This window comes from Lotus japonicus, chromosome 6, assembly GCF_012489685.1.
Source record: "Lotus japonicus ecotype B-129 chromosome 6, LjGifu_v1.2".
Lineage (NCBI taxonomy): Eukaryota > Viridiplantae > Streptophyta > Magnoliopsida > Fabales > Fabaceae > Lotus > Lotus japonicus.
Genome location: NC_080046.1, coordinates 8,265,755 through 8,292,806, shown reverse-complemented (window position 1 = coordinate 8,292,806; position 27,052 = coordinate 8,265,755). Strand labels below are relative to the sequence as shown.

General features: G+C 36.2%; 2 protein-coding genes and 1 non-coding gene across 3 annotated transcripts; 1 reads left to right on the top strand and 2 right to left on the bottom strand.

Moving 5' to 3' along the window:
• The first annotated feature begins 1,980 nt into the window (after positions 1-1,980).
• On the top strand, positions 1,981-11,578 carry LOC130722978 (uncharacterized). The gene is made up of 19 exons (XM_057573885.1): positions 1,981-2,113; positions 2,234-2,303; positions 2,678-2,700; positions 2,830-3,002; positions 3,613-3,738; positions 3,839-3,884; positions 4,519-4,598; positions 4,786-4,887; positions 5,403-5,457; positions 6,222-6,315; positions 7,504-7,672; positions 8,212-8,368; positions 8,455-8,492; positions 9,338-9,407; positions 9,488-9,556; positions 9,653-9,678; positions 9,796-10,669; positions 10,766-10,836; positions 10,959-11,578. The coding sequence occupies exons 2-19, from the start codon at positions 2,262-2,264 to the stop codon at positions 11,156-11,158; spliced, it is 2,415 nt and encodes an 804-aa protein (XP_057429868.1). The 5' UTR covers positions 1,981-2,113; positions 2,234-2,261; the 3' UTR covers positions 11,159-11,578.
• Positions 11,579-11,701: 123 nt separating this feature from the next.
• LOC130722980 (ferrochelatase-1, chloroplastic/mitochondrial-like) lies at positions 11,702-16,297 on the bottom strand. Its single transcript, XM_057573886.1, has 10 exons — positions 15,912-16,297; positions 15,077-15,213; positions 13,989-14,319; positions 13,714-13,857; positions 13,415-13,516; positions 13,140-13,243; positions 12,929-13,055; positions 12,622-12,774; positions 12,377-12,477; positions 11,702-12,255 (listed from the first exon to the last, which is right to left on the bottom strand). The coding sequence occupies exons 2-10, from the start codon at positions 15,169-15,171 to the stop codon at positions 11,940-11,942; spliced, it is 1,473 nt and encodes a 490-aa protein (XP_057429869.1). The 5' UTR covers positions 15,172-15,213; positions 15,912-16,297; the 3' UTR covers positions 11,702-11,939.
• Positions 16,298-19,421: 3,124 nt separating this feature from the next.
• Positions 19,422-19,528, bottom strand: LOC130727049 (small nucleolar RNA R71). Its single transcript, XR_009015091.1, has one exon. It is a non-coding gene; the product is annotated as a small nucleolar RNA R71 (small nucleolar RNA).
• Between the last annotated feature and the right edge of the window lie 7,524 nt (positions 19,529-27,052).

The window sequence follows — 27,052 nt, the reverse complement described above, 5'->3', positions numbered from 1 at the left end:
TACTAAAACTTACCAACAACCTCCTTGGAAAAAGACTTTAGAAAAGACGCCTCATTAAAATCTTATTATGAAAAATCCCATTGGGAAAACCTAGTGAAGAAAAAAGAGTACCAACTTTCTAAAGTCAAAAGGTGATTTCCAAGGAGAACTACATAGTGACTTAACAATCAAAACCACCCAACCCAAAATGACATTAGTTTTAACACCCCCTCTATTAATCCCACACTTCCTTTTTTTGTAAATTCCCTTAATACCCTCTCTTATAACCAATAATCCTAACCCTAAATCTTTTGAAATCAGATCTGCCTCTCTCTCACCCACACACTTCCGCCATCCACACTTGCCTCTGCCGCCGCAAACCACTCACACCTGCCTCCGCCACTAGCAACACTCAAGAGTGTGAAACACAAATCATTTTCACACTCAAAAATATGAATGGATCAACTGTTGAGAATTTTATTTTTAATTTTAAATATTTTATTTTTTAAATTATAATTTCACACTAAAGAATGTGAAACACAATTTAATTTCACACTCAAGGGTGTGAAACTGTTGTCCAATTGCTTTTATGTCCAGGAAACTAGAACTTGGCAAAGAGTAAGAATCAAAAAAGAAAAATTTGCAAGCAAGACAAATTTTGCACTTTAGAGTTTGGATCGAACAACAATTTCACACTCCAAAATATGAAATACGAACCAATTTCGCACTCTAAAGTGTGAAATACGAACAATAATGATAAAATGAAATTTTCACACTTATTAATTGTGAACATTTTCACACTCACAGAGTGTTAAAATGTTTCACACTCACTAAGTGTGAAATGTTTAAACGAAAGGTGAAGAGAGTGAACAGACCACGGTTCACACTTACAAAGTGTGAAATGTTTCACACATATTAAGTGTGAAACGTAGCAACGAAAAAAACCATGTGAGGAGTGTGAAAGTGAATGATGATATGACAAACAAAGAGATGGTGGTAAAAAGGTAGAAAAAGAGATATGTTTGGAAATTGGAATGAAATTAATTTTAAGGGTATTTAATCATTTTTGTGCAATAAACAGGATGTGGGATTAATATGGGATGTTAAAACTTAAAACTAATGCTCAACCCAAAATCCCAAAACAGAGCAGCTAGCAAGTGTCTCCAGCAAAAATATACCCATTGATATTGTACAAAACAAAGCCTCCATTCCAAGACATACTGCAGTAGTCAACCAAACAAGCCCCTCTCACAAATTCTCTGAAAATAAATCAAGTCCCTCCATCACGTGGCTACCTAGCCGATTGCTGCAAAATCCACAAAGTAGAGAAACGCAATACACCAAGGGCAGCATCACTAAAAACAACCAACTAAAATAGCCATCTTCCATTCCATGCATGATATCCTACCATCCAAACTAACCCAAAAGCGTGACAATAGCCAAGGATCTATGCATGCTCAAGCCTCATTAAAACCTTATAAAATAAACCCTAAAAGTAAAGAGAAATACATGCTCTCTCATTTTAAATTATGACAACCAGTTTTTATGAATAGTTTTACTTAATTTTATTTATTTTTCTCTTAAAAAGAGCATAACTATAAAATTGCAAGAGGACATGATTGAAAATTTGCTCCATGTGATGCTTGAGTCCCCTACATAATAAAATTTGCGCAACACTTAAAGAAGGAGAATCATTGCAATTTGATTTTCTTATATTTTTCCTTCCTATTTTCAAACTCGTATTCCGTCGGATATTCTTCCGCACATTTTCTAGTTGAATAAAATACATCTCCATACAAAAAATCAAGTGAATGCATAATTTAGAAAAAAAAATTATATTACTTATTTACAAAAAGTCAAAAACTCATTTCTTTTTGGAAGAAAAACCTCGAAGTATGAGTAAAAATGTTTGCCGCATTTAAATTTAAATTTTAAAATCTTATTAATTAAAATCTCTTCTTTATAAATAGGTGACTCTGAGATTCACTCTCTTCCCGCGGTGCCATTTGCAGTTGAAATTTTCGGTTTTTGAAGAAGCAACGACGCGTTCTTCACTCTTCAGCTTCACCTTCAACGATCGTCTTCTCTTCACTACGTTCAACACAGACATTCAAATCTCGATCCATCTTCTCAGGTCTTCTTCTTCTTCTTCTTCTTCAGTTCCTCTGTGACTGCAAAATCTCTCTCTGACATTACTTTTTTCAATTGAACTTCGTAATGCTATTTTTGACCATTGCAGTTTTTCTTTATCCAGTGTTAGGTTTTCGATCGCGTTCTGCACGATGTTGCAATGGATGGGAGGATCCAGGCGGAAAGTCACTACTGTGAGTTGGATTTTCGTACTAATTTCAATAATCTTTTGTTCATACTGCAATTTGAATTCAATCGAAATCATGTATCATGCTTAATTAGGGAAGAACAAAACCTAAATTTCATTTAAAGGATTAACAATATCTCAAGGGAGTTTACATGTTTGAATTGATTCAAAAGCTAACATACTTTGGAGAATGGAGATTGATTATGTATTTAAGGAAATCATTAGGTTTTCTGGAAAAAAGTTTTTCAAATATGATTTTCAATTTTTCAAATATGATTCAAAATTGCAAGTTGCAATTGTAGATGTTTGTTTTGTTCTGATATTCAATGATGCTATCTATTTGTTGCATGATGTGGCTTGTGCTGTGATGGAGATTTTCAGTCAAGGAAGTCTACACAGAAAAGGTAAAGACATATATGTTAATTATGTTTGTCCTAGTGGTATTTGGTTGTTTGAGAGTTGAGACTGGGAGGAGCGATTCGGCTGAAATTTTATGATTTCTTGTCGGATAACAAATTTTTTATTTCCACCAGGCAAAAGCAATACTTTGAACAAAGGAAGCGTCAGCAACAAAATCTGCAGATGATGGGGTCAGATAACCCAGGCATAAATGGACAAAGCCTCAAAGAACATCGGTCTCTGGACATTCTTAATTTGCTAAACTTGTCAGAAAATGCTCAAAAATGCAATTCTTCCTGCCCGAAGGGTAAGCATCTAACATTCTTTCAGCGTAGCAGTTTTATAGTTTCTGTTACAGTCTTGAGAAGTGAGATTTGTATCATTGTATGTTAGTGTAGAAACACTATTTTTTGTAGGATATGTTAATCAGTGAAGTAGTCTGCCAATCTTGTCATGTTTGGATAAGCATGGTCTATCAGGGTAATTTGTAGTAGATGTTGCATTAAATATTAACCAAACCTACTCTGGATCTTCTCTTTAGTCTGCTTATTTACAAAAGAGAAAAAAGGTTTCTTTATGAGCTTTTCAAGCAAATATCATACACATGCTCAGTATTATTACCCACTTATTTTCTCTCTCCCACTGTGATATTTTACTAGTTAACTAAAATGGAAATGATTCACTGTATTAAAATCCGGATGCTAAATTTGGTAAATAAGCCATTAGGGTAAAACATTCAGATTCCTGATAGATTCCTACAAGATAGCTGTGTGATATGGTTATGATTTAGGACTCCTTGCCAAATTTTGTGGCTCGTGCTGCTTCCTGTTGTGTCTTTTTTGTTTTGATGGCATTATGTTTCTTGTCTATGTACAGTATACTTAAACAATCAATTTCTCCATATATTACTTGTACAGTAGTAAAAGAGAGGGGTGATGGAGAAATCAGCGTTTTTACCATGCCAGGAAGTGTCTTAACAAATCAGCCAGGAATGTTTACCAATGTGGAGGCCACTATAAATTCTCGTGGATTTGAAGAAACAAGTATGTTCTCTTGTGCATTTTCCCAACCTGCCAAGTCTGTATGGTTTCATTTCAATGCAACTTGGAACTGAGATGGGTAATATACAATAAATGTATACAGAACCAGGAGCACCTTTGTCCTGCCAGATTGAAACATCACCAAAGAAGTGAGTGTATACTTGCTTTTATCTGTTAATATCATTTAGTTGGGCCTTCTGCTTTATTCCGCTACTGGTTAAGACATCTTAAAGCAATTAAATGGCTAGAAGGGGCTTTCAGGAGGTTGGAGAAGGATTGCATTGCATAACTGTATGCATTATTTCACTTGTTTCCTCTAACCTATTGCTCCACTTAGTAACAGTCATGGAAAGCAAACACATAAAAGGTGTTCTCAGTGAATCTATAAGAAATGTCTAACATAACATATATTCACTGGATGTTTCTGATTCCATTGTACATTTTTCTTTCCTTATATGGGTGCCCAGATGTTGGTTTGATGTGGTTCAAAATACTTCATGCTATATTAATTGGGTCAATTCTGACTGGCTCAGAAATGTTCTGAACTCTGGAGTTTGGACCAAATAATCAAAGCAATTAAAAATAAAGCAAAGGGAAGAATTTAAACCACACCAAAAGTATCTCCTTTTCTTTTTCTTCTCTTTTTTGGAGTTGGGAGAATGCAACAAAAATTACCTGGGAATTCATTCTAATTGCATTGGCTTGGTTGTTTTAGGCAAACTCACCAAACATGCACTTAATTTTTTCACCACCCAAAGTACTGATATTTTTATCACTTGACAGGGTTTCAGTATCTGATCGTGATCACCAGAATACTACTTTTAGTGGATCACCAAGCCCTTGGAAGACAGTAACCGATCAATGTATGTAGAGCATATCGCAGATAATCAATAAACCTATGTTTGGGATTGTATTAGATGACCTCTTAGCAATTTTGGTTTTGAGGCCATAATACTAGAATTTATTTATCATCTAAGATTTTATATTATAACACTACCCTTCACCGTCCAAACTTTCTTCCCTCACCTATTGATTTTTCTTTGTTCTTAGACTCGGAATTATCTGTCATGGATTTGCTTTGTGATGATGAGCCTAATCCCACTGTGGAAAAGTCTCCAACCTGTGAAGATCATGTTTCTTTTTCACTTGAAGGTATATCTTGCTTTTAACTCGTATTGTTTCCCCTCCCATTTCATATTGCATTATTAATATGATCAGTGTGATTATTGTAACATGCTCATTAACGTCATGTATGTGTTTTATTTCGTTTTAAATTATTTGGGGAAAGCAAAGGTGCTGATGTAATTGTCTTTCTCTATAATTTTGAACATAATTTGCTATAATAGAAAGGAAAAATTAACAATGATGATTAAATTTGTGATCTTCAAATGTTGCAATGAGTCCAAGTCTTAAAATTCGTTCCTTTCTCAGGAACTTGATATCTTAAAACATTTTATGCTTGCCTTTGTCGCCCAATTTAGTTGTGTTTTTTCACAATCTATATCTTCAATGCATATCTGATCTCATAGTATTGTTTCTGAGATGATTGCATTGCATGCACTTTCAAGTTTAGATATGTGGAACTGTACATATTCCAATTTTTATTCAATTGACTGTTACTCAGACGTTTTTTTTTTCCTCGTATAACATTAACTAAATCCTTCTAGGTTTGGGTAAAGTTGGAACAGAGACACCCGTTCATTCGCCAGAACAACAGGCTAGGTAAACTATATTCATACTTTTTTGGGTAGTCATTTTGTCCTGTTAACCTTAAATATCTTTTCTATTCCTAGCAACTGATTGGGGAAACTATTATCAATCCCATGACTTTATGCCAATTAACTTTGAGTATTTACGATGTGGAAATTTGCTTCAATTCATAGTATCACCAAATTATCTCACTCTCTGATGAAATTTTTGACTGATATACGCATATTTGTCATAGCATACGACCTGTTGCTACTTAAACATCCATGAAGTCAAGTTTAACAAAATAAAAATTTCAATGCTGTTTGAGTGAAAGGATGGGATGCTCCATGTGCTATTGCAGTCTGGCATTTAGCTAGTTGCTTTTGCCAGTTACAATATGCTGCATTCAAGTCTCTGATTATCGCTAGACCTCTTAGTTTTTAGCCTTCTTTTCAATGTTTAAAATCTCATCAAAATGGTATTAACTTTAGCTAATGCTCTTTAGAATAGTACACGTTATACTACTCATGAAAGATTAGGACTATCATTCCTTTAGTTTCATGAAAGGTAGCCTTGATCAGTTAAAGGAAACAACATCCACTTGTAATTTGTCGCTCTTAAATATGAAATTGAAATTCTACGAAGTTGACAATATTTTAATGAACTACACAACCTCAAGTCCTCACCTGTTGTCTTTTATTATAGAAGTGGTTTTGTAGTACTGATGGAAATTCACAGGCTGTTAGCTTAGACGGATGAAATCTTTCTTAACATCTTTTGGAATTTGTGGTTTTCAGATTTCCCTACAGAAACACTCCACTGCTGAAGGATGGAAGGAAATCAAAATTAAAGAATCTTAACCATGTGCTGGATGACATTGAACTTGAAGCGGTAAGGAAAATATCAAAATCTTCCTTCTATATTTTATATTTTGTAAAATAATCCAATCTGCATCTTAAACTATATGTTAGTCAGTATTGCCATACCTGAACTGATATAACTCTTCCATATCTAGTTTTGTTTCTGAAGATTTTAGAACTTCTCTTTTACTGACGTGCTTTCATAATTGTTACATCTGAAGTAATTTATTCCCTGTTCCCTGGTAGAAAATCAACCCATGTAATTATTGACCAAGGACACCGTAAAATAACCAACCACCATGCTTGGAAAGTAGCACTGACACAGGTTGAGCCAAGAGTTGGTCCATACTCATCAGTTATAATATGAAATGTAAAAATAAAATTGTGTTTTGATTGAGAGTTTTAGAGATTAAAGAAAATGAGGGTAAAATTTTAATTCTTGAGGGATTAGAACATTAGGTTTTGTGATAATCTATAATCTCATCTCTTTCATTCTAAAAGTTTTTTTTTTTTAACTAGTGAACCTTAATTTCTCTTCTCTTTCCCTCAAAACCCCCGATCACTTGACTATGTTGGAGAAATAATCATGATTTCTTAGGAAAAGGATCTGTCATTTTTAAGCTGTGATGACTGACTTTGCAATTACTGGTAATGGTATGATTGAAGATATTAGGGAAAATTACAGGTTACACCACCATGTAGTTTCACTGTTTTTCAAATGACCCCATTAACACTTTTTTGCCACTTAACTCCCATAATTGTAGTTGTTTGCCTGCTTTAAAATAAACCCAGTAACGTTTTCTTCTTTTATCACTTGACTCCCTATATTGTAGTTTAAGCTGAAAAATTCAACTTTTAACTTGAATTTTAATATGGTTTAACATTTTTTCAATTATCCATAACAGTTACTATTTATTTTATATATATTAACCCTTAGAATCATAAACTTGAGGGTAAGTTTGGAAAATGTTTTGTTGTCCTGAAATTTAACTGAAAAGTTAATATTTTCAATTAAAATCCAAGTTGAGGGTGAGTGACAAAAAGTGGAGGAGGGTTATTTGAAAGAGTGTGGCAAGTTCTCCAAGATATTATTGCATGATTGAATAATTGTTAGACTTGCACTAGTTTTCATGATATTCCGCCTTTTTAATTCAAATTGAATGTCTTGTACTTTGTAACAATTATGAGATTATGCAATGTTGTCTATCACTGCTTATAGGATACAATGACACAAGATATCAGGGTTTCGCCCATCAGTGCTTCAAACTTTCCATATAACAAACTAAAGCGAAATTCAGACTGCAAGCATTTTTATGACCATACTGGCAAAAGTGGCTCTTCCATCAGGGAAGAACTTTTTTATGATAATAATGAAGACATATGGAATGGTAATATAACTGCCGCTTTTCCATTTTTATTTCTAATATATCATTGCATTTTATTTGCCACCTTATTTTTATGACCTATTGCAAAAACCTTTATGCATTTGCTGCTTTGCATATTTAACATTAACTGTGAAGCATAACTAACTTGTTTTGTCTACGTCATATGAAATGAAATGTAATAATGCCTTCCCCTCAGAAATGATAGAAAGAAAAATAGCAGTGACAGATGAAGAAAAAAATGTGAAATGCATGCATAAGTATTAGACTTTGTTTGAGGCCGCAATGACATCATTTGACAGATTGGATCCTACTGAAATGCAATGTTGACATATAATATGTATCAACTTAGTTTCCTGGGTTAATGATTCAACTAGAACATGTCCAAGTAATCCACATGTTTCTAGGTTTTGACCATACTTAATCTGTTAGGAGACAGTGATGGCCTTGTTTCTCGGGCTCGTATAGTTTTCCAATAAATGACATGACCTTTTTCATGAATATTTGAAAATATTTAACCCCTCCGCCTTTGTATAATATAGCAGGTTCCATCTTTGCTGATGGGAAATTTGACAAAGAGATAGGATATGATAGGTCATGTAAGAAGACTTTTCAAATGGGTTCTAAATATCCTGAATTATTTAACAGAGGAGCCGCCAAAATTGGAAGTTATGCTTTTGAAGACCTCCTTCCACCGAAATGGTATTTCCTGTATTTGAGCATACCTTTCCCTGTTTCTTATAATGATATTTTTGTCTTAAAGATCGTTGTTCTCTATGGCTGTGTAGGTCTTCAGCAACAGCAATGGAAGAGATCAACATAGGAGGTACAGCTTACTTCCTCTGACCATCATCATATATAGTATAAACTCTCGGTTAAGTGTGTTTTAAAATAATTATTGGAAAACCAATGACAGTGACAACTACAAGATCTTAATTGATTTCTGCCCACTCTAGTTAGTTCCCAATTATGAGCTCCTATTCTTCTGTTACTTTATGCCGATGCATCTATATATTTGCAAGAAATTGCCTGGTCATTTGACACTTAAATAGCATGTCTTATTTTCTAAAGAATGATGCTACTTATTCAATTGTTGGTTATACTCTGATGGAGCTACAATTATGAGTATATTTTGATTAAACATTTAGAAGCCTGAAAAAGTGCTTTAAGGCCAATGGAAAGAATTCTTTCCTTTCATGTTTAATGTCATTGGTAAGTAACAATGAATCAGACACATAGTATGTGTGTTTGTAACTAACTACCACATCTGGTTATTTTGTACATTAATGTTAGTGGTTTTTATTTCTTACCTATGCCACTCTTGCAATTATTAACTTCTCATAGGTCAAAATTTTGTCCCCTATTAATGATCAATGTGATTCACTGATTCATAGTTCTGATGTCATGTTAACGTACATGTATGGTTTCATTGATTTGTGAGTCCATAACATATTGACCTAAGAAATGATTTATATATCATTCCATGTTCATGTTTACTTTTATGCTCCCTTTTTTCTTACACCAAATCTGTAACACCCCACATATATCTCATTTTTCTCTCTATCTCTCTTCCTATCACCTCACGTCTCTATTCCTTTCTCTTACTTACCGTTTGTGAAGCCTACACCTACATGGGTGTCTAACACTCATTTTCCTTTTTCTTATCTTCAGAGCCATTAGCTTCATTTTCTGAAGACGATTTAGAGAATGATTTTGACTTCTATGCCGCTAGTAGGGGAAGGTATGAACATCATAATTCTGGGAAGCTCTGTAGTGGGAGGACTATTTGGTTATGTTTTTATGTGGTCGTTAATGTTATAGATTAGATGGGAACTTCAATTCTCAACATTTAATTCCAGAAGATGTTAGAGATAATTCGAGCTTGCTGAGGTAAAATCAGAACATTACTAGGTTCCTAGGTGATTTTATCTGTTTCTTTATACTGACACTTGTGTTTGACTATTATTTACGTCCTTTTTCGGCCAGCGAAGAGTCAAGCTCATCCACTGCAGGTACTATATCGACTTATCTCACACATGCAAATGCACGCTCAAATATGATTAATAGTTCTATTTGATACATTTAGCATTGTCGTCAATCTTATTTGGAACCTCTACATTTAATGTCAGTGAGGGGCGAGTCTGTTGTGCGTCCACCATCAAGAAGAGTGACAGAAGAAGAGAACAAAAAAAAGCACAGAAATACTTTTGTGAGCCCTAAACATAAGTGCAGTACTAAGGAAGAGAAATGCAGAAGTTCGTCAAATCCATCTAAGCGAAAATCATCTCATTTCTCAAGCTCTATTCTTCAGGAAGAGTTGGGAGCATATAAGAGTTGGCAATTTGAGGAAAGATGTGCCTCAGTTGATAGAAGTTCTGTTACCACTTCATTCTGTCAAGATTTAGAGGAAAATTTTGCAGTCTTCTGCCCCAACTTTAGAACTGAAGATCCTTTTAGCGTCTTTAGTACCCCTGAATTACATAACATGGCTAGTCCTTCCTTCGGTGGATTTAAAAAGGCTGCACCTCTTGTAGATTCACCTCCTTGCAGTTTTACATCAGAAAAGTATGCATTTGATTGTTCACCTGCAATCCCTAATGTTCGCTCATGGCCAACCGGCCCAAGTAGTGAATCTCCAGATTTCCAGTTCAAAGAAGGGCCTGAAGACACGGGGGTTTTTCTTTTTGAGACTTCATCTACTGGTATGTCAGTACAGGGAAGTGTTAGCAAGGGTGAAAAAAAAGTGAAATTGCAGAAAGACAGACACAATAGTTTTGAGCAAGAAGACATTTTCATGGGAGATAATGAATTATCCTCAGAAAAGAAAATTGCTGGAGATGCTCCAACTTCCAATAATCATACACTAGAATGTGAAGGCACAGAGGACACAAATCCAAAGACTGCTCACTGTCCCGAAACAGCTGAATCTCCTGGTCATGTGGAGGAGATATCGTCGTCACTGAAGAAACCTGACAAACATGAAAGCCAAGTAGATAACAGAAAGTATGTCTACTCTTAATTCCTATATTTTTTTCTCTTGGCTTATTGGTGGTTGGGTCAATACACTCCAAATACTTATTATGTGAGATATATGCTAAGGAAACTGGAAAAATTCACCAGGAGCTATTCTGATGCTGAAACTCCTCTTAAATGTAAAACTACAAATGCAGGTATGCAGTTTATTTTCTTTATTCATCTACACTCACTTACATATTGCTCTTTTTGGATATGTAAACCAATTCACTTTTCTTTTTGCTGTGGATGAACATGCTACTCTTCTTTGTTTACACAGAAACGAGGAGTTGGCAGACTGAAGGAAGAAACTCAGTGAACGAAAAACATTGTAGTGATCAAATGAGCTTGTCCGGTCAGGTGATGTTTGAAAGCTACGTCTTTCAGCTTTTGCGTGTTCAGAAGGTATTGAAGGAAACATCTGGAAGAAATAATGTCTTCCTTGGACCTGGGATCAGTAAAATTTGTCACAAGATTTAGACAACAAAATAACAATAGACACCTTTTTTTCGCAATGCAGTGTAAAAACTTAAACAGATAATCTTCTGGAATAAGTTTTGGTATTGTATATACTTAAAAAGCGTGTTTGTTCCCTGTTGGGAACCTCAATCAATATGATAGACTAAATCAATTTTGGATGACAACATAGATGTGTGGAAGTCATTTGGAGAATTGATTTCAGTCACATAATCAATTCTGCAAGTAGTTTCAGTGTTGAAAATAATCAATTTGAGATTTTACAAATGGATTTCTCAACATTACCCTGCAAAAATTGCTTTTTATCGTGTTCTACATTCAGAGTCAGCTCAATTGCCATTGATTCATATATTTTCTACATTGACTTCATCTCCTTATCCATTGGTCTCTTAACTTGATTGAAGGAGTTGATGCTAAGTATTTATATTAAAATGATATGAAAGATGAGTTCCTGTGCATATACGAACTTCACACGTAGTTAATGTAGCAATCTTCATATAAGAATCAGTTTATAAATTGAAATTTAGTCATATAGATACCTAATAATAAAAAATAACTTGTTCACGGCTTTATTATAATAGACCTCTGGTCATTATTTTTTTGAAACGTGCCGATGTACAACTTCTCATGACGATCACTTACAAAAATTACTTGTTCATATCTGTGTGATGTATGCAGTTAAAACTTAAGAGTAAAAACGAAAAATCCAAGTGTACAACTTTGCTATCAATAGCTTCAACTACTATAATTCCAGATTGAATTCCTCAGGCAATTCTATATTCTTCTAAATGACATGATTCTTGAAGGCATTTATCATTTTGGGTGACAAAAGCAAGAAGAAAGCAAAGATTGAACCAAAGAACATCTTGACAAAAAATCTAACTGGGTCTTGTTCAACATCTTCATTGGTGCTGCTCGGTGCATACATTGCTGTTGCTGATGGGAGAGCTTCTATTACTGCATCAGCCAGATCAGTAATGAAGGAAGGGGTAAGGCCGAGGGCAGGGACACGTGCCCAATTCTTGACACCAGATTCAAGAGCCAACTCCTTGTACTCCATGTCAATTTCTTCAAGGGTCTCAATATGCTCACTCACAAAGCTGGAATATAAGAAGAACGGATGACTGTTACTAAGGTTCTGGTACGGTAAAGTATTATAAAATCCATATACTATCGCGTAGAGCTCAAATCAACAAGTGCAAAAGGCCCATAATAATGTACCTCACTGGAACAGCTAAAAGACTCTTCACACCTTTCTTGCCAAGCTCAACGAGAACTTCATCTGTATATGGTTTCAGCCACTGTACAGGACCGACTCGACTCTGGAAATTCATCCAACATAAGTGTAAGATAGGAAAAATACACAGTAAACCACGGAAAGCAATAACTCAAGCCATTAAGTAAACATTAAGTCTCCATTCAACTCAAGATGCAAGAAAAGCAAGTTAAAAGACTTCAAGACAAACCTGATAGGCAAGAGTGTGCTCATTACTAATTCCTCTAGCTTTTAACTCCTGCATGATCAAGAAGATGCACTCCTCCATTTGAACTTGGTACGGATCCCCAGCATTCTCAACATAACTGACGGGCACACCATGTGCACTGAAAAATATCATTGCCTGATATATGGGGGAAAATGCCATGGTTCAGATTGCAGTAAAATACATCATATAGCCTTCAATCCTTAGAAGGCAGGCTCCATAGGGAATTTTTATTAATTTTATTGCATCAAAAGAACCATGTTGAAAGCGTTCAATGCAATAATGAAACTACCTCCTTTGGCTCAGAAAAAGTCTGGAGCTCTTTCTCAATTAAGTCAGCCATTGACTTAACGTAACCTTCTCGTTGATACCAAGAGTTTATAATAGAAATAGGAAGCTGGGACAAATAAGCATCTTCCCTGACACGTAAATAACATCAAATATTAGTAATAATCTTTCAATCATTTATTTAAGAGTATGCACAAAGTGCCAAGAAAGAGTACCTGAACATATGCTGGAGGACACGGATGCTTGACCCAGTTGTAGATATAGAAAATTGGGGATAAAGGGGTAATACCACAAGCCTTGTTATTCCATCCCTCTTAATCTACACCCAAGAGGAGCTATTAGTTTTAGATTCCAAACTAAGGTGATAAAATAGAGCTCAGAATAAATAATCTAATTCATGATTTGTAACCAGTACGTCATTTAATAATCAAAAGAAAAAAAATGGATGTATGATGAGAATCATGTAGAATGGAGACATGTGAGGACTTACTTGCTGAACTGCATCTTCTGTGAATGGGTACCAGTACCTCATCCCAACATAGACACTTGAAGAGAGACCCTTTGCTTCCAAAGCCTTTTTAATTGCCAGTGCCTGTACATGCCCAGAATCCAGAAATCATGAAAGCTGTGTTAGTTCCATTCCAAACCATAAATTCACAGAGTTTTTATTGAAAATAAAAGGAAGAAGCCAAAAAAGCATTCCACTCGCACAGAAAAAGGAACGGCACACAGCATAAAATGATGGTAAAACCAAAACAAGAAAAGTGCTAAAGAGCATTTGAAATCCACCTGGTCATTGGTAATTTTGCGTAAAGGAGAGCCACCTCCAATAGAAGCATACGCTTCCTTGGATTTAGGAGCCCGAAGTGTAGAAATCAATTTTGCCAGTGGTCGCTGGAGAAACCGAAACAACCTCGGGAGACGAATGATATCCTGTTTCAAGACAAAAACATATAAGCATACAAAACTAATGAATGTGTATGCTAATATGGAATTTAGGCATATATGAGGGGAAAAACACTCGAGTAAATTGGCTCAGGAAGTAGAAAAACAATCAGACATACAGGATCTGCAAAAAGATTAAATAGAAAAGGTTGAACATCATGGAGCGTCTCCGGCCCTCCTAGGTTGAGAAGCAAGACCCCAACTTTCTCTTCCACAACACGGGAGGGAGATTCTAAAGCAGTCCCATCAAAAGTGCTTGTATTCACAGAATAATTTGTCTGACAAACAAGATTTTTCCTGCCAGAGAGGTTCCCAGAAAAAGGTCCTGCAAGCATGCCATTTCTCCTATTCGTCGAGCCAGGACACAAAAACAAGGATGCTTGAGATGTAGACTTGTTAGAATCAGAGTGGCAAGTGACAAATGTAATGTTTCGGATATCAGTACATGACCTGTGAGCAAAGGAAAGGATGTGATCAAGCAATTTAGTCAGCAGATACTACAGATCAATTGAAAACAAGTTTCTGCACCTGCTACATATTGACACAAGGAATAATAAATAAAAGAATTCAAATTTCAAAATAGACTATGTGAACTACTTATAGACCAAAACATATACTCTTCTCTTCTGGAGTGCAGTCTAACAATTTTCCTTTGATAAAGGATTCCTGTTGCCAACTAACATTTGTAATCTATGGTCAGTGACCACCTTAGAACTGATCAACAGAAGAGTTTGTGGTAGCTAAATATAGGCATTTAGCTGTGTTATAAATTTGAAGATAACATAGTACACATGACATGTCTACAAAAACAAGCAGCCATGAAACAAGCATTGAGTTTTTTTAACCATACAATAATACATCATTTGATTTCAAGTGGTTAGCATAGCACTCTTATTGAACTTCACAAACCATGATAGAGGTATCCGAAACAACACTGTGTGATCTCTCAACTCACGGATCCCACACTTATAAATTATAATGATCATTTTGTAGAAAATGGATTTGAAGAAACTGATGAAAACTACAAATACAAACCATGTAACTATTGTGACTAAAGTGTGATTGTATTTAGAATTTCAGTTCATAAGAGAAGCATAACACAGCAAAAAAGTGATGCAATAGGGTATGGTAAAGGGTTTAGCAATTTGAAGGTGAAATTGAAAATGTAAGCGAGAACGTGAAACATTAGGAAAGGAAAGGAGCTTACGAAGAGGAATTCCGATGGAGAGAGCGGTTGTTAGGGTTGGAGAGGAGTGCAGAATACGAAGAAGAAGAAGCTGCTGTTGCTGCTGCCGCGTTCATGTTTTCCCAAATCGAAGGTGGAGAATTGAAATGAATGATGTTCTGCGGAAACCAAACCAAGAAGAAGAAGAAGAAGAATCACTCACCACCAGTGGCGGATCCAGGACCCCGGGGTCAGGGGGTTCAAATTTTTCAAATGAGCAAATTGATAAAAATATAATTAAAAACAACTCTAAATCCACTTAATGACCTTGCTCTCTTTACTAAAAATTTGTCCATGACCTTCCTAAAATTAAAAACATACCATAAATCCATAATCATATTCATCAAGTCAAGTCAAACAAGTAATACATACAAAGATATTACTTTCTCGGGATGAATAGTGGAATACAAAGACTATATAATGATCAAGTTTTATGGGATCTTTTAGATGAAAGTAAAACATTGAAAGTTCAAAATAATGAAGGATAAATACACTTGCTGCTCAAAACCTCACCCCTATAAAGAGCACGCAGGTCTGACTGGACCAACACACACAGCACAGACAATTACTATCAATCTGATAAAAGATGAACCACACGAATTCATCAAATACAATCAAGACCAAGAACATAACTTTACTAAAACCTATGATTATAGCAAAAATACACAAATATATACTACAAATAAGCTAAGGTGATGGGTAGAAGGGATTTGAGTAGTCTAAGGCTATGATTATGACCAAATCACCAAACATGTCATCAAAATCAAGCTTGAGAAGAGAAAGGAAATCAATTTAGGATTATGGAAATCACCCATACCTAGGGTAAGAGGTGGTATTTTGAGCGGAGATGTTGTGCCAAACAAGTTATGTTGCTTCTTCGTCGCCACGGGTGGGTGTGCTGGTCTTCTCCACCGTCGAGTTGGGTGGCCCTAAATGTCGATGGCAGCTCTCTGGCCAACCAATCTGCCACCACGTTACCCTCGTGAGCAAGCTCAACCCGCCAGTTCCAACAGATCATGCCCTGGATCTCATTGAGAATGGAGCAATGGACATGAGCACGAACACTCTCAATGTCTACAAGTATGCTAACCAAATCCAAGCAATCAGATTCGCAGAGCAACCGACAATCACCACGCTTCCCAGCAAACCGAAGACCATCCCTAAGGCTTTGTTTGGTAGAGAAGAGAGAGATAGAGAAGAGAGAGTAGAGAAGAGAGAAGTTGAGTAGAGAGAAATAGGTAAGAAATAGAGTGAATTTATATGTTGTTTGGTATGATAGAGATAAATGAGAGAGAGATGAGAAGTAATGAGGTGGAAGGGGTTTGGATCCTCTCATGTGTAAAAAAACTTGAGAGTGTCAAGTTTCATCATCTCACCATTAATTTTATTTTATTTTATTTTTGATTTATTATCTACACAAAAGTTAATGGTGAGATGGTAAAACTTGACACTCTCAAGTTTTTTTACACTTGAGAGGATCCCGACTCGAGGTGGAAGAGTGAGAAAATATTACTTTTAAAAGTTGATAAGACATTTTTATATATATTAAATCTTTGTGGCGGTCCAAAAGTCAGTTAGTGGAGATGTGGCACCGCCACAAACAGGTTAACTATAAAAAAGAAAAAAAAAAGCTGTTGTAGTTGGATTTCTTCGCAATTTGCGAAGAGAGAAAAAAGAACGTGGGGCCCGCAATATTTGTCTCTCTCTTCTCTGGTTGTGTTGAACCAAACAAGGGTGGTAACTCCAACTCTCTTCTATCTCTCTCTTGGCTATCTCCCTCTCCTCAAACTCTTCTCTAACAAACAGGCCGTAAGCGCGAGAACTTCCGTAAGGAATGCACTCCTTGCAAAAAGTTTATAAGTAATGGATTATTTCTTGTCAAATTTTCTTATATTTTTCGTGTTCGAAATTTTGTAACTATCTTTTTTTTTACACATGTATTAAGTATTTATATACTTTCTCCGTTCCTTTTTTAAGTGTCGTTTTAGAAGAAATTTTGTGTTCCTATTTAACTGTCGTTTTGATGTTTTAAGGTCCATTTTGTCAATTATACCCTTAATAGTACTAGTAAGTGAAAATTAAATTTTCATTATCAATTCAAAGTCTTGTCTAATAAGTGGAAATTAAATTCTAAAGAAAGTACCCAAAAGAGCTTTCAAAGTTACATAAAAAAGGATGTTAACATTAAATTCTATTAAAGGAAAAGATTCATCAATTGAAGAGTTAAAATTCTATAACAAATATTAAAATTACCAAGTGCCAAATAAAAGAATAGGAGGGAAGTTAAATGCTTATTTCGTTGGAATTGGAGGGAGGTTATAAATTTTTATTGCTACTAGGGAGGGGAAAATGATAAATGGTTTAATGATATGAGAGAGTGGAAAAAAAAAATTAATTATCCACTATCTTGGTAGGAAAACTTTATAACTTCATGATTATGATGTGAGAGGGTGATGACCCTATTTTAGTAGTGTTTTTAGGGTTATTTCTTTGTTAGTTTTGAGTCTTTTTGTTGAGTCTCATGTAGTGTTTCATGCATTTTTATATTTCTTTATGTTTTTACTTTGTTTTGGGGACCTTTCTTGCATTTTAAGTAAGTTTAGGACTTGCATATCTTTTCTACTTGAATTGAGGGTCAATTGTGCTAATAAACTCTTGGAACTCCTAGATATTTTCCTTGCTTTGTTCCCAAGCAGCTAGGTCTGAAAACTGATGAAGAAATAAGGTCAAAAGGCTTGGAGAATTGAAGGGAGGCTTAAAGAGGAGTTAAGAAGAAGGTCAAGAGGCTTTCTAGCGTGTAGATGGGGAAAAAAGCTTATGTTCTGTTACTTTGAATTGGCGCTCTGGCGTGCTCAATTGGTGCTTGAGCGCCCAGACTCGCCTAGTTTGCCTATAAATTGGTTTTTTGTCATTTCTCTTGGAACCTCTTGTCATTTTTCACATTTCCAAATAAGTTAGAAGTAAGGTTTTGTCTCTGGAGCTTGAGGAGCTTTCTCCAAGTCCTATGTTCCAGGTTTTATCTTTACTTTTTTGTATGGATTTCATAGCCATGCTTGGCTAATACCCTTCTTGCTTTGGGTTCTTTGTAAGACTTTGGATGTTTTAGTTATAATTCCTATTTCTTTTCATGAATAATCTGAGTAAACCCTTGAATCCCATATCTTTGCTTCATCTTTTAAGCTTGAACGCGTGATAGCTTTATGCTTTTCTATAATTATAACAGAAGTTTGTTATAGATTAGAGACTTGTTGTGGGATTACCCCTTCTATGCTTGCTACTAGGAATAGAGGAAGGGTTGGGGTTTGTTGGCCTGAATTGCATGCTTAATGCCTTTAGCAAATGTTTAGGTTGTCAAGGAATTGTGCCTATCTTTTGACTTGAGAGGATTGTTTATGCGAGACATCGATAGATGATTGATTAGGCTAGAGCATCAAGGAGAGACTTAGAGTTTTGTGGATAGAATGGGTTGACTAAAACTGAATTAGTTAAGCAAGAACCCAAGGCATGCTCACCATTGTTCTTCACACACTTATATCTCAACTGCTTGTTAATTAATCACCTAAACAATCAAACTTAAAACTGAATTTTATTTGCTTTCCAACCGTGAACTCGAGGCTTAAACTGAATTCACATTCCAATTCTCTGTGGTTCGATAAATTAAAACCGGGTAGATTTTGTACACTTGCAGATTGATCAACAAGTTTTTGGCGTCGTTGCCGGGGAATTGTTTCTGGTTTTTGGTTTAAGTTTTTAGTTTGTGGTTTTATTTCTCGCTTTTATATTTGTCTAGAATTGGTGCTACTAATCTTTCTCTGTTTGAGAGTCACACTTTCAGGTTACTCTCACATGAGACACCGCCATGGGTGGCCGAATAACGGAGGAGGAGATGCAAACCCATATTGATGCAAGAATCCAAGAGGGGATCACCCTCCGGTTACATGAACAAGAAGTTGAGAATGCCAACCGGTCTCTTCGAGAACTCACTTCGGCTACCATGAGTTATGACTATCCGAGGAGCATTGTTTTCCCCGAGGGAGTGAGAAACTTTGAGTTGAGACCGACATTCATCAACTTGGTGAGCCAAAGCCAATATGGTGGAGGTGCCCTGGAAGATCCTCACGCTCACATGGAGAGGTTCATCCGGAATTGCAACACTTACCGGGTGAACAATGTTCCGGGGAATGCAATTCGATTGAGCTTGTTTCCATTTTCTTTGAAGCACACGGCTGAGGAATGGCTGAGCTCACAACCTCAAGGGAGTATCACTACTTGGGAAGACCTAGCAGAAAAAATCACAACAAGGTTCTTCCCAAGAGCTCTTTTGAGGAAGCTGAAAAAAGACATCATGACTTTTGTGCAAACCGCTGAAGAGAATCTCTATGAAGCTTGGGAGCGCTTCAAGAAGCTCTTGAGAAAATTCCCTCAACATAATCTCACCCAAGCTGAATTGGTTGCAACATTTTATGATGGTCTACAATACTCTTGGAGGTTTGGTTTGGACGCGGCTTCTAATGGGGAGTTCGATGCTCTTCCCCCACAAGCGGGATATGACTTAATAGAAAAGATGGCAGCGAGAGCCATGGACTCTAAAAATGATTGTCAAACCGAAGGAGTATGTTTGAAGTTGAAGCTTATGACAAGCTCTTAGCCTCCAACAAGCAACTCTCCGAACGAATGGCGGAGATTTAAAATCACATAAAGGTGACCAAGGTGGTCGGTGCTACTGTAGCCAAAGTGGAGTGTGTGACTCGTGGAGGGCCTCATGTTAGTAATTTTTGTACAATGACTAATCAAGGTTTCCGATGTCAAAGCTCTGGACTATCTCAACAAGTCCAAGAGCAAGTCGGTGAAAATGGTGGTTGCAAGAAAAGCTTAGAGGAGCTATTGGAGAGTTTCATCAACCATTCAAAGAGCAATTACAAGAGCCAAGAGGTGGCTATAAAGAACTTGGGAAGTTAATTTGGCCAGCTGGCCAAGCAAATGGCCGAGATACCTCAAGGTAAGTTTTCTCCCGATTCTTTAATTTTGTCTAAACAAGAAAATTCTGATGTTGTTACCACTAGGAGTGGGAGAGTGTTACATGAGTCAAAAAAAATTGAGGGAGAGAAAAAAGAGGAAGAATATGAGGGTGATACGGAGAAGAGAGTGAGTGAACCTGTGAAAGCTAGAGTTGTGAGCACTCCTTCTCCTGAACTTAGCAAGATTCCATTCCCCAAGGCTTTGGTTAAGAAAAATCTGGATAAACAGTTTTCTAAGTTTTTGGAGGTTTTTAAGAAACTCCACATCAATATTCCTTTTTCCGAAGCCTTGGAGCAAATGCCAATCTACGCTAAGTTCATGAAAGATATCCTAAGTAAAAGAAGGAAGTTGAGTGAGGTTGATGAAACTATCATGATGACCGAGGAGTGTAGTGCCATTTTGCAAAGAAAAATGCCTATGAAGAGAAGGGATCCTGAGAGTTTTACTATCCCAGTGGAGATTGAGGGGTTGACTGTTGTTGAAGCCTTGTGCGACTTAGGAGCGAGCATCAACTTGATGCCGCTTAGCATGTTTAGGAGGTTGAACTTAGGTGAGGTTACCCCAACTATGGTCTCTTTGCAAATGGCGGACCGATCCCTAAAAACACCATATGAGATTGTGGAAGATGTGATGGTTAAGGTTGATAAGTACGTGTTCCCAATTGATTTTGTGGTTCTGGACATGGAGGAGGATGCAAAGATTCCTCTCATTCTAGGCCGACCCTTCTTAGCCACTGGTAGGGCTAAGATTGATGTTGATAAGGGTCAGCTCATTCTCAGAGTCGGTAAGGACAAGGTTAGGTTTTCGGTTTTCAATTCTAATTAGCAAACTACCCTTAATGATGATTTTGTTTGTGATGTGATCAAAAGCTTGTCCAGGTCTTCAAAAGAGAGCCCCAAGATAAGTGAAAAATATGTTGAGCCTAATCAAGCTTTCATCAAGCTTGTTAGTGAAAACAAGTATGGGGGGTCTAAAGATGAGAATTTGCAAGCCCACATGGCCCGATTCATTCAAGCTAGTCACCTTGTAAAGATGGAAGGTGTGACTAGTGATGAGCTCAATATTAAGCTCTTCCCTCAATCCTTGAAGGAGGGGGGGAGCAAGGATTTGGTTCGATGGTTTAGATGATACCCTCTCTTGGGAGGAGATGTTCCAAAGGTTTTGTGCAAGGTTCCTACCTTGCACATGTGGAAGGAAGATTGATGGTAAGGAATTTCCTTCATAACACCAAAGGAAGGAGAGTCCACCTAGGAGTTAGGACTATAACTTAGGGCTGATTGAGAGACAACCCAAGTCTTGTTTTATTTTGCTTGTTTGTTTGTTGCGTTTTGCAGGGAATGAGAGCATGAATTCTGGAGCAGGAGGTGTGTCTAAGGCCTCCATGGTAACTTGTAAAGGAGGTCAACTTTTCCCCTTAGTTTAGCTCATGCATTTTTGCATATTTTTCTTTTGTAGCTTTTATTTTTTTCTTTTATTCATGCATTGTTTTGTTAGAGTCGTTTTTGGGTCTTTACTTCCCTATAATCACATGTTTTTGCCCTTAGTTTTGCTCTCTAACTTGTGTTGTTTTTTTTTAAAAAATGTTTTTTGTGAATAGTTGTGTTGTCTTTTGGGGTTGTGTGATTCCATGCTTTGGGGAAGAGAGGAGGAGACTTCGGTCTTCCGAGTGTTTCTTAAGGATAGAGTTGGTGTGAGTCCATAAGGGTCCATCTTTGACCCTTCACTATAAAATTTTCCTGGAGGATCCTGACTCACTCGTACTTCTTGGTTCTGTATTGATTTCACTCTTTGCATGCTTTGTGATACTTGCACTATTCTTGAGACTTGTAGGTTTTGAGCCTTAGATCTTGTTGGCTTGAACATTTGTCCTTAGTTGTCTCTTTTGAGCCTATTGAAGATTTCTTTGTTAGCCAGGCGTGCTTCTGTTCTGTTACTTTGAATTGGCGCTCAGGCGTGCTCAATTGGTGCCTGAGCGCCCAGACTCGCCTAGTTTGCCTATAAATTGATTTTTTGTCATTTCTCTTGGAACCTATTGTCATTTTTCATATTTCCAAATAAGTTAGAAGTAAGGTTTTGTCTCTGGAGCTTGAGGAGCTTTCTCCAAGTCCTATCTTCCAAGTTTTATCTTTACTTTCTTGTATGGATTTCATAGCCATGTTTGGCTAAAACCCTTCTTGCTTTGGGTTCTTTGTAAGACTTTGGATGTTTTAGTTATAATTCCTATTTCTATTCATGAATAATCTGAGAAAACCCTTGAATCCCATATCTTTGCTTCATCTTTTAAGCTTGAACGCGTGCTAGCTTTATGCTTTTCTATAATTATAACGTAGTAACCAATATTTGGGATGTGGTAAAAATTAGACCGCTACATAATTTGGTATCCTTATCATCATTTTAGCGACCTGTTTTTCTATCATTATTTAATTGTTTTATCTTGTAGTGATAAGTCCACGTGGACTAATAATTGGACACCCTAAAAGCGACAATGATTAATGAAATTTTCATGTGAGGCTCGTGTCTGGGACAAAAATAGTCAAACTCATAATAATAATGTCATAAGAGACCAAAATCGATGAAAATAACTTTCAAATAACTAAAATCAATGAATTGTTTTTTTTAGGTACCAATACTAATTTTACCCCCTTTTACCGGAATAAAAAATAAATATAACTCATCAATTAATTTAGTCGGCATGCTTGACCTGTTACAAACTAAGTTATTGACTTATACAAATATTTTAATCTATTCTCAATCTTACCAATAGAGTGATTCGTGTAACATCTCCTTAGCGATTCAATTTCAATCTTCTTGTAGCATGAAGTGCTTGGTTCTACCTTCATTCAAATTATGTCATTTTTGTTTACAAAATCATGTCATTTATCTATGTTTTTTTTATAAGCATGTCATTTATCTATGTGTAGTTAGTTATTCATATTTTTCAATTTAATTTTATCAAATTAACACTAATGTTATTTCAAAACAAAAACACACTAATTTTGTAGCATCCGTACTAGGTGGTACCCAAAATTTTCTCAAAGGCTGGCTACTTCTTATGGTAACTCTCTCATGTCTCTAATAAACCTTTGACATTTGACTTGGTTTCTTCTTCGTGCTCCACTGGTTGCTGAAGGCTGAAGCGTCAACATCTGCTCACATTTGATTTCACCATCACCTTCTTCTTCCTCTCAGGTATGATGCAATTGCTCTTGATCAACACTCGTTACCTAGATACTGTCGCTAAAATGCTCATAGTTTTCTGAACCTACAAATTTTTTGCATTGCTGGTTGGTCAATCAGTGAAGAACACATTGTCTTCCTCTTCTTCATCCGAGGATTATGACTGGGTCAATTTAGAAGTTCATAGGTTATCTTCGATTTATACCTCCCCCAAATCAATCAACAAGCTTAGGTCTCAGTTGTCCTTGTCTTCAAAAGAAAATTCTGGAAAAATCACTATAGAGGAATGTTGTGAGGACGAGCCGGTTTGTTTCAATCAACCACCAGGTGGTTCTTTGCCGGAGTTTTTTTACGTGTATGGGACCTTGTTTAGCAGGTTAAACATAAAACTCCCTTTCTCCGACTTTGAATGTGATGTTCTGAGAACCTTGAATGTTGCTCCTACCTAGTTGCATCCTAATAGCTGGGTGTATGTTCGCGCGTTCAGCATACTATGCCGAAACTATAAGATAAACCCCTCTGCTCGTCTGTTCTTTTGCTTCTTTGAAAGAATGTTTAGTCGCAAAGGGTGGGTTTCCCTAATTAGGATTCCAGGGAAGAGTATACTTTCCCTCTTCACGTCATCGTATAAAAATTTCAAAACCAAGTATTTTCGTGTTAAAAGCAGTCAAGATTTCCCTGAATTGATAAAAGATGCTAGCAGGGGCTATAAATTTCCTCTACACTAGTCATCCAACCCCTCGCCAATTAGTGTGACTGACCGATCTAGCCTTACGCTTATCGAACGAGCTCATGCCAGTTTCCTGGAGTCCTTTCCTACCCTAAGTTGCTCTAATATAATCAATTTGGGAAACAAACCAGTTGCCTTGCGACAGTATTTAGGTAACTTACTACTACTTTTTTTTTAAATGTTTATAACATAATAATTAACTAATGTTTCATTTTGCAGCCAAGATGTCTCCCATGACCGATGCAGACCTTTTGGCTTATTACACCAAGAAGAACAAAGCTAAGAAGAATGTTACTAATGGAAAAGATCAAGCCTCTGAAAACAAAGAGCCGACTGAACAATCTGAGTCCACCATCAAGGAAATTTTCACCAAAAAAAGAAAAAAGATGTCTGAAAATTCTGCTGAAGTTTCTACCTCTAATTTGTCGAGGCCCTCGACTCAGAAGTCATCTTCCAAGACTAGTGAAATTGAACAGTGGCAGTCAATCCTCCAAGAGTGTGAGAACAAGGTTGTTGGCGAGGCATCGAGTCTCTGGGACAAACAATTCACAATATCTGACTTAATTGATACCTATCTCACCAATAATAAGGATGTGGAGAAAGTGAAAAATCTCAATTCCGAAAAACTTTGCCAAGCTTTGGAAACCTATGCTCTCCAAACTACCTTCATTTCTCAATCTTTGGAGAAGAGATGGGAGCAACATGAGAAAGATTTTGAAACTTTGAATAGAAGCAACGAAGAACTCAAGGGTCAGTTGGACAAGGCAAAGAAGGCTGAGAAGGATTTAGATGATTTAAGAAAGAAGTTTCATGCTCAAGAACTTGAGAATATAGTAAAGGATTTGAAGTTTAAGGAGATGGAAGAAGAGAGAAAGAATTTGGTTACTACTTTGGAGACTGATCGTGATGAACTTAAAGTGGCTTGTGAGAATCTTGAGGCTGAAGTAGAAGACTTGAAGGGTGAGGTGGCTTTAAAGTATGCGTTCGGGTTTGATAAAGCTATTATGCAAGTCCGTTTCCTGTATCCTAACTCAAATTTGGAGGAGACCGGACCTTTTAAAGTTGTGAAAGATGGAAAGTTGGTCGATCAGTTTCCTAATTCTAACTAGTTATGTATATATATTAACAGGGGTTGTCTAAATGACCCAAGATAAAAATTGGGTTAAATCATCCTTGATGAAGTGTTCCAATAATATTGTAACATGTGTCTTCATGTATTCCAACTCATTTCATTATTCTTTTTAATTTTAATTTCATAAGATTCATTTTATTAAATAATTAAATATGTTTTTAGTCCCTGAATTTTGAACCAAAATTAATTTCATCCCTCGTCAACATAATTTTCAAAAAGCATCTCCACAATTAGGGGAAAAAAAATTAGTTTTTTCATCCAGAAAAAATCATACAAGAGAATAGAACCTAGAAACCCTAGAGAAAATCATCTCTGCACCTGCGGCCAGCACCACCACCTCGAACCACTTGGCTTGACAACCGCTGTCATGATTTGAATTGCCCTCGTGGTCTATTTACTATGTTCATATCGGAACTTTGAAAAAAAAAATATGTATGTTTTTTGTTCATTTGATTGATTCCCCTTTCGTCAGTTAAATTGGAAAACATTGGTCCTAATCTATTTCCATCTTCCATTGTAACAATCGCTGTAGCACATCTGGTGAATACTCTTGGAAAGAGTTTATGTAACATGCAATCATTGTGTTATATCTGGTGGCTGGGGTTTTGATGAATCAATTAAGTGTTGTTTAATAATCTATTTTCTGGGTTGGTTTTTTTGGGGGTTTCTTTTCTGATTTGGTGGTGGGAAAGGATTTTTTATGTTGAGTGGTAGGAGAGAGGGAAAAAAAATTGAGCAGAGGTAAATGAGACTGGAGTGAAGATCGAGAAAGAGGAAGAAAAAGATGATGTGAAAATTTATTGGGTTTTGGGTGATGAGGTTTGATGAAGATGAAGAACACTATGATGAAGATGAAGAACACCATAGATGAAGACAAGGTGATTAAGGGATAACAATATTTTATTAAAAAAATTTGTTTAAGTCTCATTATAAACAAAAAATTGATTTTAATCCCTCATGGTGACAAATAGCAAGTTGGTCAAGACCAAAATCATCTATTTTTCTAATCGTGAGGATGCTTTTCGAAATTTATATCGGCCGAGAAATGAAAATGAAATTTCGGTAAAAGTTCGTGGACTAAAAACATATTTAACCATTTAATAAAGCGAGTATTATAAAAATAAAATTAAAAAGAATAATGAAATGAGTTGGAATTCATGAAGACACATGTTACAATATTATTGGAACACTTCATCAAGGGTGATTTAACCCAATATTTATCCTTTTGTATCGTGTGTTAAGAAGTAACTTATTGCACCTGCTATTTTAGCAATGTCAGATCCATTTTCATGATTGTGAACTTTATGACATGGATCTTTAGTAGATAGAAGGTTCACGTGACATTATTCTAATGGAAAAGCTATGATCAGGCTTGATAGGTTTATTGTTTGTGAAGAATCGATTGTGGTCTTGGAAAATCTAGTTCAGTAGACTCTTAAATGATCTTATTTATCATAATCCTATTGTTAGTAGGAACTGTAATTAAGATTGGGGGCCAAGCCTTTTTTTAGATTCAATGACTGTTGGACGCAGCATAAGAATTTTGCTAAATTTGTCCTCGAGTGTTTGTTATTTATGGTGTAACAGTAGGGATTTTCAAAGGTGGATCTTTAATAGTTCTGGAATTAATTTATACATGTCAGTCAGCATATATTCTTTTGTAGGAAAATAAAGTTGCCTAAATCATGGCAACACTTCACATTTTCTTTCCTTTAGAAGCTTTTGGAAGTCTCTTGCACCTCTAGTGGTTTTAATTTTTTTTCTTAGCAGGTCATTTGGATCGGGGGCCTACAAAATCAATGACTGAAATCAAGTTCTTTTTGTTTTCTGCAAGTCATGTCTGCGAGTTATTTTTTTTTAAATCCATGTAAGCATCATTAACACAGTCAGCGATCTAAAT

Bases quoted from the DNA above. Each gene is read 5' to 3' on its own strand.
- LOC130722978 (XM_057573885.1), top strand. From the start codon at position 2,262: ATGTTGCAATGGATGGGAGGATCCAGGCGGAAAGTCACTACT. The intron at 3,003-3,612 runs GTAAGCATCTAA...TTACTTGTACAG, and splicing joins CAATTCTTCCTGCCCGAAGG to TAGTAAAAGAGAGGGGTGAT. The intron at 6,316-7,503 runs GTAAGGAAAATA...CACTGCTTATAG, and splicing joins ATGACATTGAACTTGAAGCG to GATACAATGACACAAGATAT.
- LOC130722980 (XM_057573886.1), bottom strand. From the start codon at position 15,171: ATGAACGCGGCAGCAGCAACAGCAGCTTCTTCTTCTTCGTATTCTGCA. The intron at 13,517-13,713 runs GTGGATTTCAAA...GGGCATGTACAG, and splicing joins GCAAAATTACCAATGACCAG to GCACTGGCAATTAAAAAGGC. The intron at 12,478-12,621 runs GTTTGTCTTGAA...ATGAATTTCCAG, and splicing joins AGCACACTCTTGCCTATCAG to AGTCGAGTCGGTCCTGTACA.